This window comes from Passer domesticus, chromosome 1, assembly GCF_036417665.1.
Source record: "Passer domesticus isolate bPasDom1 chromosome 1, bPasDom1.hap1, whole genome shotgun sequence".
In the NCBI taxonomy this organism is placed as follows: domain Eukaryota; kingdom Metazoa; phylum Chordata; class Aves; order Passeriformes; family Passeridae; genus Passer; species Passer domesticus.
The window spans coordinates 30011355-30023716 of NC_087474.1; the positions used below are offsets into that span (position 1 = coordinate 30011355).

The 12362-nt window shown below is 38.6% G+C and overlaps 1 protein-coding gene across 1 annotated transcript; it reads right to left on the minus strand.

Moving 5' to 3' along the window:
• Positions 1–7721: 7721 nt before the first annotated feature.
• Positions 7722–11358, minus strand: POLR1F (RNA polymerase I subunit F). The gene is made up of 4 exons (XM_064411774.1): positions 11108–11358; positions 10884–11025; positions 9590–9798; positions 7722–8192 (listed from the first exon to the last, which is right to left on the minus strand). Exons 1-4 carry the CDS (start codon positions 11341–11343, stop codon positions 7787–7789), a joined length of 993 nt encoding a protein of 330 aa, XP_064267844.1. The 5' UTR covers positions 11344–11358; the 3' UTR covers positions 7722–7786.
• Between the last annotated feature and the right edge of the window lie 1004 nt (positions 11359–12362).

Genomic DNA, 12362 nt, shown 5'->3' on the forward strand with positions numbered 1-12362 from the left:
ACATCACTCACCACACTGAGGAGGATTAAGACACCTTTTAACCTTCCCAGTGAAGCTCTACAGACAAGCACTTAAGGGTACCTGATTAAGAGCAAGGCTAAGTGTAATTGAGCATATTACTGTATTTCAGTGCAGTCAAGTGCATTATGGTCTCAGCCACCAGGACAGTTTCTGTATTTCACTTTGTGACTGACATAGTGCAGAGGGCTAAAAGTGTAATCTGACGTTACTTCTCTTACATTAATATATTTCAAATGTGTCTACTAGTGGTATTGTCACAGCACAGCAGCCTACCAGGGCTGGTGGTATCCAGAGAAATTCCCCTACCTCCAATTTTGCCCTTTAAAAATCCTCATTCCAAGTCTTACATCAGCCATTGATATTTAACATGACTGATACTGACGTTTTGATGTGAAAACTAAAATGATTTTATGAAGTCAAGCTAACATGGACTTTTCAACCTCTTTTTCCCTTGTTCCCAAGAGGAAAAAACTAGACTACAGCAAACCCAGAAAAAAAAATGCATGTGAATAAACACAAAACGATCTAAGTTATAAAAAATAACACCAAATCCCCAAGTAAAGAGAAATCCAAGTTGTTTCCTCAGCACTAGAGCTAAGGATGCCTCCCTCCCCTTTCCCTCAGGTATTGTAAGGTGCAAAGTTCTGCCAGGATCTTTTCCCAGTGCCATGGAGTCCACAGAGTGGTTTGTGTGCAACACAGCTGAACTTGGGTCACTTTTTCTCAAGCAGGGGAAATAATTAATTTCTTTCCTCTTCGCCACAGCTAGTGTCTGTGAAACTTACAGAAATTCAGTATTTCATCTAAGTAGACATGAATCTGCCAACTGGACATTAACTAAAAATTCACAAAAGAAGAGCAAACAAATGCACCCACACATCACATCTTTTCCTACACAAACAAACTACTGAATGGACATGAAATTTGAACAGTGAAAAACTAGGTGAACAGTTTTTAACAGCACTTTGAAATATATGAAAATTAGACTGTAAACTAAAGCAGCATGGTCACAGCAGCTAGGGTAGATACCAAGGTTTTGGTACACAGAGTGGGTACAAATTTTATTTCCCTTCTAGTCTTATTTCAATTAGCTGAAATACTTCTCATCAAATACTAATTCACAGAAGTTTTGAGCTCTTTAGATGCCAGATGTGGAGAAAAAGCCCAAAAGAAAAAGCAATACTCCACCATGTGGCATTGCATGAGAACTGGCAGAACCCTACCTCAAGTCAGACTTTTCCAAGTCTTACGTTGATTTGCAATATAAAGTGTAAAATCATAGTGGAACAGAGGAGTTTTGTGGAATCATATTCTTACACATTTGGAAAAAAAAAACCCAAAACCAACCAACCAAACAAACAAACAAAAAGACACCAAATTCAGTCAATTTCACCAGACTATGAATTTGGCTCACCCCATAACAATGCAATTCAGGTACCTAGAATTAAATAGTTTTCTATTTGAAAGGACTACTTACACATTTAAAATATTTTATGTAACACTTCAAAAAATTAGAGAAGCATTTTTATTGGACTGAAAATATTTAGTGGAGAGATGAGAAAGGCCTTTAAAGAAAAGCTTCAAATTTCCTTTCATTCTCACAAAAAAATTTTGAGATTTCAAAAACCTCCTTAAACTGAATTCTTTTCCTTTGCACTTGTTATTTAAAAAACCCCAACTTTTTCTCTTATTTTTGTTTAAAATCCTTCTCTCCTACTTAATTTTCCACAGATCAATCTTGAATTTTTAGACCATGTGCCAAAGAAAATTGTCTAAAAACAAAACAAGTCAAACCATAAGTAATTGCAGTAATAATTTTTGCCTGGGAAAAGACATTTACTAAACTCAATTAATAGGAAGACATAAAGTTATTTACAACAGCTTGTCCTCACATTCCTCATCATAATATGGCACAACCACAGATTTACAGGATAAATATAAAACAGTAATGAATATAATGATGCTGAGTTCTATTTGGGGATAATTTATGACAACGGTTTTGCAAACCAGACATTGAAGTGAGATAGAAATAACCACAACACAGATGACTCCAAAACTAATCTGTGAGCATCTGCATATTCTTCAGAATACTTCAGAGTACTTCAGAAATACTACATGAAAGAAAGGATGCACAAATGCACTTAAATCTGTAACACATGCATATTTTTCTCTACCTCTGAAACTTTAGAATTGTCTATAATATCATTCCTTTGGCCCATAAAACCAAGAGTTTAATTACTGTCTAGTCATAATGAAAAGATGAATTTTCAAATTATATCTATGAAACAGGAATTATCCTCTCAGAGAAACCCCCCCCCCAAAAAAGGGATTTAGTAATAATTAATTTAGACATAAAGCAGGTCACTTCTACTTAATTCAGTTTAACATCAAGAAAATCATATCAAAATTAGCTGTCAGCACCCCCCATGTATCATCAGTGCAGACTTACTTTTAGTCACAATATGTAAAATTTCTTTGAAAGGCAGAGGTCCTGAACTGCTTCTCTGGGGAGAATGTAGATACACCAGAGGTGAAGGCAAGCCCAGCTCCACAAACCCACAAGCTAACACTGAGAGGCTCCATAGTGAAACTAGGAATACCTACAACCTACACCATCTGTGCACTTTTCGGTTTGGGTTTGGTTTTTTTGGGGGAGGGGCTGGTTTTTTTCAGCTGAGGGACAAATGGCTGTCGTTCTAGGAAAGTGCTTCATAAAAACTGGTCATCTGTGAGCCCATGTAGAGATGACCAAATCTCTGGAGAAAAAAATGAACCTTCAAACATATATATATAATAAAATGGCATTATCCTGAAAGGGGGTCAGATGTCACTGGTTTGTTATCTACAACAAAAAAGGAGCTGATCCAAAGATTTTATAGTGCTCCAAAACAGTCTCATTTTTTTCTGATATTAATATTCATATTTACTGATGATAAATTTGCCTTTTCTTTTAGTTCAGCTTTTAAATGTTGATTTGACTGATCCATACAGAATTTTTAGGTTATCCATGTGCTAACGCATTTATTATCAGGAAATAAAAGCACAGGCTGGGACTTATCACTGGGAGCTGTAGCCTGCTCCTCGAAAACAAGATGACTCTGGCTTCAGCCAGCTCCCTGAATGACTGGGACTTATTCATATTAATTTTGGCAAAATGCTTTCAATGAAATCTGGGACCATACTTGCAGAGCCTGCTATTCCACTGACTGCTGCTCTCCAAGTCTCCATCAGGAGCTGTGTGCTGGGCATGGCGGTACCACAATGAGCTCATGCCCACTCACTATGGCTTTGCAGGTAGAACTGAAATTATTTCTGAATCCAACATTACCTGAAACTCAAGTCAAAGCATTTGATAAAGATCTGCTTCTTCAGTGTCCAAACACATACACACCTAATGTGAGCTTCTAAGGAACACGCTACTGACAGACTGGCTCTTACCAGAACCTCTTAAACACACATTTCTCCTCACTCAATTTGTGCAGCACAATGAAATCCTGCTCTTGAATGGAACACCATATTCACAGTGTATTAAGAATATTCTTAGAGAAGTTTCTACACACCAAAGGCACCAGTGAAAGAAAATATAAAGGAAAGAGGAACATGGGTAATAATGAGAGAACATGGGTGATAATAAGAGAGCTTTGAAGGGCAATAGTTATCCCTATCTTTTTAACTGTATTCTTACTAATTCTCGTACAGATTTAGAGACCAAAGGTCACAGCTTAAACCACTAAAATAATCCATAAAAGAGGAAGGTATTGATAATGAATCTTGTAGCAAAATTCTTTCCTCTGTTTGTAAGGTTTCTTTGCCACATACTAAAACCTGTTGCAGTTTCACTCACCTTCTGTACAGAAAGCTCATCTGTTTTTTATAGATAGATTTCTCAATAAGTTCTTTTCCAAGTTCAACTGTCTCTGGTTGTAACAGGAACATTCTAGCAGCAATGATACTCTATAGATGCATCACAGCATTTGGGCAATGGGCGGAGATCATCTTGTATTCAGTCTTATGGAGCAGGGGTTCTAAAAATGGGAAAATTAAACTTATTCCTTCTTTGCATAGGGCAGTTGGCTTCAGGGAAACTTGAAGTCATGGCCAGGCTGCAATTGCTTTTACTTGCTTAACATCAAGTCAGTGGAGTGGCTTGAGATGATATTTACAACAGAATTTAACTCAACTTTAATTATGTGTAAAGTCATAAAGAGCAAAAAAATCTTGAGCTGTGTCTGTAAAAAACTTATCTACTAACAGTACTGGAGAAGTGCAAAGCTTGATTTTCAGTCTTATTTTTTGTTCACATGAATCCAGAAGATACTTAAAACAAAGAAGATCCTTATAAACAAAACCTACTGGATACTGAAGTCTCCCAGAGTTTATTAAATATACAGAATTTCTAAAAGCTAAATAGCAGAGTAGAATCAATATTTTGGTAGAGAAAAATATAGTCCTTATTAGAATGAAACTATTTCAGTCCTTCCATAGCCAACAGTAATAATCCTGAGAGCATCAGATCACATAACCTTTTCACAGCAAAGGTCTGTACTGTCTGAGGGCTGTCTAAGGTTGGGATGCTTCCAAAGGCAAAGTGTTTACTCGGAGGCAGACTTGATCACAGCTCATGTTTTTCCAAAAGGCAGCTAGCTTGCTTAAGCCCTTTAAAAAAATCCTTTCCCTAGAGCTCATCCACTGGGCTGTTTGGGCTGAGTATTTAAAGAAGTAGCAAAGTGCCAAGTCAAAAGCAAAGAATTTTTTTCTGAGAGAAGCAAGGAAAAGACAAAGAGCAAAAGTTAGCACTGCAGATTATTGCAAGCTTCAGAGAATACAAAACAATTGTTTTAGAAACAGCTAAAAATATCTTCTTGTAAGACTGCTTGCTTTTCTGCCAAAGGCATACAATAACCGAGAAACATTTGTAGAATCAAAATATTTATATTACAAAGTAGCAACTTCTACTTTAGAAACTTATAGCTGATGAAGTTGGAACTTCATGTTCTGTAATACTGACAAAACAGTATCAACCAGAGCCATAAGTAAATATTGGCTTTGTTATAAGCTTATTGTTAAAACAGAAAAAAAAAAAAAACCTCCAGCATTTTTTTCTCTAGATCACAGTTACCTTGGTGTAACTATCAATACAGTTATAAGATAAAATACAATCTTACTTTCTAACCTTCTCTTTGCCATGTGACATGAGTTGTACTAGAATGCACCCTGAAAAAAATAACAGAAGGGCTGTACCAAAAAAATGAAGTCACCTGGTCTCCCAGGAAGCTTTACAAATTATTGTTCCATATACTCAAAAATCTTGTCTCAACTTAAAATTCAATAAACTCTTCATTTATAGTCCAGGGGAACACAGAAAGTTAAAGGTTTATAGAGATCAAACTTCAGAGAAACTTTAATGGAAAGTGTCAAGCTCCTTTGTTAATTAGAAGCATCAGAATATCTTACCTTTTTATGGGGAAAAAACAAAGACAAGTGATTGAAATTATGATCAAAATGAAAATTCACTTTTGTAAATCCAAGTGTTCTCACCATATTTAGCAAATGTCAAAATGGTATTTACAGCAACATCAACAGCGCAGCTGTGAGGCTGCCAATATTGCCTCTAACTGTGTAAACCAAGTTTTTCTTCCTTCTTTTTTGAAGTCTTTTCTTCACTTTTCCTCTTTCAAAGACACAAAACTTATCAAGACTTTAACATATTATGGTATCACTGGAGAAACAACTTGTTCAGCAGTCATTAATTGCCAGCTCCTGCATTTATTTTTAATTGTTCTCTTTTGTTGTCACCCAAGAAAGAAAACCAAAAAATGATACAAGTGGGTGCCAGCCAAACTTGTGTGCCAAAAATAAACCTGCCTCTAAGTAAGACCCAAAACTGAGTCTATTGTAGGCTTTCAGAAAAGACTAATTATCAACAAAAGTTTGCACAGTTTGCTAAACTACAGTAATCAATTCCCAGTAAGAGAATGGTACAGCAGCAGAAGTGGAAAAAGAACAAAGTGCTGAAAGCATTTATATTGTCTGTTACTTGATTCATTAATTGCAAGTTCACTACTTCCCCTTGAATGTCTTCCTCCTTTCCATGCTGATGAAAAGGCAGAACAGAACAAGACAAACTTTTGGTGCTACAAACTGCTTCTATCAACTGGTGAGGCTTGACTCTGGGGATGTTTCCCTTCCCTAGAAGGGAAAGTGAGGTACAGTGAGCACTAAGAGATCAAATCATGTGACTCAATCTTTGGTTCATCTGCAACAGTAACTGCCTCCATCTTTCTCTTCATGTTGGCATGATCAAAAAATATCTGTGCTTGCCATCCTCCTCTCTGATATGTCCTTCTTACCCATCCATCCAACTTGTCCCTCAAGTCACTACCTAAATATACATATATCTATCTATATATATATATTTCAATCTATATATAAAGGGGGAACTAGCACATAATTTCTGACTAAATTATGTCTCAACCATCAGCCTGCCTGTGTACTTTAAGTACAGCAGCATGGGACTTCAGTGTCATTCACTGCAACCATGAACATACAAGAATACTGCCCTCAGCTGACCTTGCAGCATGGTATAATACGTTACAAACATCATCTGACTTCTCAGGTTTTGTCACAGTACAGGAAAAATGGATAGAAGAGCCAGTGTGTATGAAATTGCATGGAAATCAAGTGCCAGAACCATCACACATAGAAACACAACAGGGACAATTCATGTACACCTCAGGACTGCTCAGAAACGGGCTTCATCTCAAGATGAAATACACTCAAGAGCAAACACAAGAGGACACCCTGCAGTTTCTGCTGCTACTGCTGCCATTAGCTATTTAAGTGCACTTTCCTGTAAGTCTTCAAAAAGTCTTGGTTCTTTATAGTGCCATAACTTTAAAATGCCTACTATGTACTGTCATGCCCTTGAGCCTGTATGCTGGTAACTTTGTCTTAGTAAATTTGGAACTTGAAAGAAGCATAAAAGATAGTAATATAGCACAAAGAGAGCCCTAAAACAAGTATTGTCACACTTGAAATTCAGAACATGTTCAGTGTGAATGGATGCTATTAGAAATTGTAAACATTTCTACCGAATGTGCTAATAGCATCAACATTAATCACTAGAGCAAAATGTTTTATCACCTAGGAACAGAGATGAAAAGCAAGTTTCCACATTCATGCTGTTTACTAACACCTGCAAAGAGCTGGTTATGTTCTTGTAACATGTAAAACACTACAAAATCATGGCCTCCTACCCCAGTGAAACACTAGACCATGTCACACTACAGCTCAAACAGAGCTCTTCACAATAGATAAGAACTACAACCAAAAGCACTGAAACTGAAAAAAATTTCTCTTTTAAGCCTCCTGGAAACTCACATGAATTTCCCAGAAACTCAAAGATAATCCTAATCTACTCTTGTAAAATCAAGACACCGATTGGCAATGATGGAGTTAGAGTAGCATACATTGTAACCACCAGCTGGCTAATGCATGGAACTGGTGTTCCTGTAATTACATTTCACAGTTCTTTTGTGCCTTGCTTTCCAGTAAAAAAGCCAGGCAGATAATGCTTCTATCCCATTTCTTCTACCAGTACTTTAAAAGATCCCGCCTTTCAAACTGCTGATACACATATGCACACAAACACCACTTGACGTAGCAGAGCAGACTGCGTAGTAAAGAAAAAGAGATACACATTTTTAAAACAGGGTTTTATTGAAACTTATCAAAAATGTCTGAAATGTAATGCAGGGAAGACACTTCAGACGTTAGTCCTTTTCTTTTTCGCTTTGGGTTTTTCTGACAGCTGAGATAATTCACTTTCTTCAACTTCATCACAATGCTTTCTTTTCTTTTTCTTTGACTTTTTATGGTCACTTTGGTAACCACTGGAGTCACTGGTAGGCAATACAAGCTCCTGTTCTCCTTGCTTTTCCTTGTCCTTTTTCTTTTTCTTCTTCTTCTTTTTGTCATCACATAATCCATTCACAGCATCAACACTTGGCTCTTCTTCATTTTCCCTCCCAAGGTTACTTGTCTCATTTAAAGGCTCTTCTGTGACATTACCTTCCCCACAGTTATTCAGGCCATTTTCATGGTGGTCAAGCTTTTGAATTTCGTCCCCATTTGTACTTTCAGTGACTGCATGAGATTTTTTAGGACGCATACTGTAAAGAAATATACAACATAAACAGGATTAGAGACATCTCACATAGTGAAACGTCAATTTGCTAAAACATATATTTACATCAAGCAGATAAAAGATAAATATTTGCTAAAAACAACAACAAATTACTCTGTGTTACAGAGAATCAAAGTTTAATACTCTCAGGGTAACTTCTATTACTAGCTTCCTTCTTACCATAATAAATATTCTCTTTCAAATCTTAGCCTAAATTTCTTCTCTAAAGTGCCATACAGGCCTTTTGGTAGTTCCTCTTTTCTAGTGCTTATTCATCCCCTAATTCATAACTACACATTATGTAGTAAAGATTTTTGGGTTTTTTTTAAGTCATTCACACAAACACACAGCTAGTGGCCTATTCAGTCATATATGAGGCACACTGCTGATTTTACCAAGCAATTACCCTACTCTAATTAAAAAAAAGGTGATGCCCAAAAAATTTTTAAAAAAACAAAACCAAAAAAAACCCCCAAAAAGCTCCACAAAAACCCACCAGATTCCCTACCCCAACAGGTACCTTGCAACCAAGAGCACTGGAAAAAATGCCTAAGACAAATATGGAAAAAATGCAGTTAAAAACCATGGAGATTTTTATGTCCCCAGAGGCAACTGCTGACTTTCACTGTAAATCCACTGAAACGATCCACAGCATCCTTTCAGATCAAAAGAAGAAACAAATAAAAAATGCTTTGAATTTGCTAGGTAGGAGTCATATTATACATATAATGAAAATCAAAACCACATTGAAAGAAAAACACTGCTCAGTAAATGACTGTTTTAAAAGAAAAATGTGAATGAACTCTTCTGAATACAAGATTTCTCACAAGGTGCCCTATAAATTTACAGAGGCCCAAGGAGGAAGTTGACACATTTTCTCATCTTTGAAATTCTTGTGTTTCAGCAAGTATTTAAGTCCTGTATTTATCATTGTATAATACATATGCATGTGTTTTTGTGCACCTGTCAATGTAAACACTGTGTTCAGGACCCCTGAACTGATTGCACTTCAAAAGCCTATGCACAAAGCTACTCTTGGACACCTGGATGTGCTATTTTGAGCATATTATATATGCAATCAACAATTAATAGGTCAACACACTCAGATTTTTAAAGCTCAAGAAACACCTAGTTTTACTTTTTTCAGAGAAAACTTCCGTGGGAGGCTTAAACAATGGAAAGTTTAGTTTAAGACAACATATATGTGTTATTTATACATGTGTGTGTGTGTGTGTATATGTATATATATATAGTTCTATATACAGTTCTATAGGGATTTGTGTAAAAATAAGAAAGCTGAAGAATTAAGATGTAAATAAAACCACTTAGCTTGTAAAAAACTTATTAAATCAGTTAGAAATAGTCTCTGTTAAGGCACTCTACCTGCTTTTAGTGAGTCCTCCTCGAATGAAGAACACCCCAGCTGTATCAGAATCCAAGTGCAATACTTGAAATTTCAGTTCGTCCCCTATTTTTAACCCCAGCTCTTGCCACTGTACAACGGACATTTGCTCAGGCTTAGGGATAGATGCATTGAAGCATCCATGTATCAGGCAGCCAATGTGACTAGGGGCCACTTTATTAATTACGCCCTAAAAAAGAAAAAGAATGTCATGCAAGTCTATAGCAAAAATCAGCCCTTTCAATGCAAACCCTTTAAATATTTAGTTTCCCACATGGAAAATTGTCAGTAAGAGTTTATTTACAAGTTATGAAATCAGTTTATCTAGCAATAAGTTAACACTCCTTCACTAAAATCAAAGTCATGTAAACTTTTTGCACAATTCCTCTGAAAATAGAACTGAACTGCAGGAGAATAAGTCAAAACATGGGATTTAGCTACAGTGAATACCTGAACAGAGAAGGTAACTCTTTCTTTACACTTCAGTGATTGACTTTGCTTTTAAGTCTGATTTACTTGCCTAAAATGCTCTTCAAGCTGGCACAGCAGTACTTAGCAGCTGAAGATAGGGAAAACACATAAAAAGCTTCTAAATACTCTGTTCAGTGGATTTCTGACACATCTGCATACAAAACCATATCCACCATTGTTTTACCCATAAAATAAATGACAGACACCGAAAATTTTTCAGTTCTCCCTAGGAAGATGGTACATTCACCCTGAAACACAATTGTAAAGACACCACCTGTGCTGTAAAAGGTATGGCACAACAACGAATGCAAGCCAGCTCTCAATGTGCTTTACCCATAAGTGCTGAGCAAGAGTTTTGACAAGCCCAAAGCTGTTCTGTGAGCCATACGCCTCCTTTACTGAAAGGCAGGCTTCAACTCGATGTACTGCTCTTGTGCTTGGAAGAACTGAATTCGAGAGCATCCTAAACATTCCTGTCACTGTAACAAACGCACCTGGTTGAGAACTATCTGCTCTTCAGAAAGGAGCACTGGTGTGATTTACGCAGTTACGATACACAATTAAATATGCAATCCTTATACAACGGTTTAGCAACATAGAATTATACATAAATTCAACAGACAAATTACAGTTCTAGAATGAACTACTAAAAAATTGCCATGAGCTACCCATAAATGAATAGTCTAACATAAACTAAAATATGTGTCTACCTAAGCCCCAGACAACCTGATGCTGGAGAGAAAACAAGTTTTGACGACTTAATTTAAGAAGCCCATCCCGTGAGACACCGAGGAGCTCGCATACCACCAGCTTCTTCCCTTTCTTGGGGCTGAAGATGATGAAGTCCGCCTCGACGTCCAGGTGGATGAACCCTTGGTCGTCGTAGATGTCGCCGAGCTCGCCCACCACTTTGATGTTGTCGTAAGCCACCGGCACGCCCTGCAGCCTGGAAGGACAAGGAGGAGGGGGCACCGTTAGCTGCCAGGCCGCGCCGGCGCCCCGGCCCCGCGCCGTCCCCGCGGCCGCACCTCTCGGAGTAGCGCAGGAGCTCCGCGTCCAGCTGCGCGCGGATGCCCGAGCGCTTGCGGCCCAGGAAGCGCGGGGGCAGCGCCACGTGCCGCCGGTGCGGCGCCGCCACCAGGCACGAGTGGCGCCGCGCCGCCAGCGCGCGGGCCGCGCCGAACGACGGGGCGGCGGCGGCGGCGGCGGCGGCGGCGGCGGGCGGCAGCGCCGGGGCGGCGGGCGGCTCCCGCGGCACGGCCATGCGCGCACGGGCCCGCCGGCGCGCTCCCACCGCGTCAGGCGCCTTCCTTCCCTCCGCCGCGGCGAGCCCGGCCGCGGCAGTGACGGAGTTCCGGGGCGGTGTGCGCGCCCTCGGAGGGGCGTTTCGTGCCGCGGGGAACAGCGTCATTTTTTAACTCTTTCCAGCCTATTGTACATCTCGGAATCACGGGCTGTTCTGAGCTGGGAGGAACACAGAGTCCGGCTCTTACGGGAACGGCACCCGCGGCGCTCGGAGCCTGGCGGGACCCTGGGAAAAGACAGCGACCAGTTACCTCAGTGGCGCTCTTCACATGCGGCAATTTTAAGAATACAGAATTTGTCGTATGTTGCTAGACCCCAGATCCAGTTAAATGAATTTAATAACCACAGACTGAGGAGAGCAAAGTAAAATACAAGTCCTCAAAAGGGTTGCTGGTGCACTCTACACTGCAATTATTTACAAAGTGAACTGCAGTACTAGAACCTTGTCCAGAAACCTTAGAGCAACTTTGTCCAGTTGAGAATGGTGGAATTTGTGGGTGGTTAGTGAAGACTTTGTCCAGAAAAGTAATAAGTAATTTAGACTTTATATCCACACAAAGTGGCACAGTATGTTATACATATACATACACACACACACACACATATATATATATAATGTTATGAACTGATTATGAACTGTATATATATAGTATGTATGAACTGATTCAACTGAACTCATGTAAAACGTTGAAAAGGTGTTCTCTCATTGATTGAAATATAATTTATATCAACTTAACTTGTTATAGTAAATGTACACTTCCAAACTGATTGAATCCACATGGGGAATTACAAAAAAAAAAAAAAACCACAAAAAAAAACAACCAAAAAACCGACCAAACAACAACAACAACAACAAAAACACAACAAAAACAAAAAACCCCAAACAAACAAACAAACAAAAAAAAAACAAACAAAAAAACCCCAAAAAACCCATATGTATCGGTTTCATTAAAGGTGTTAAAATTCCTTTTATACTGT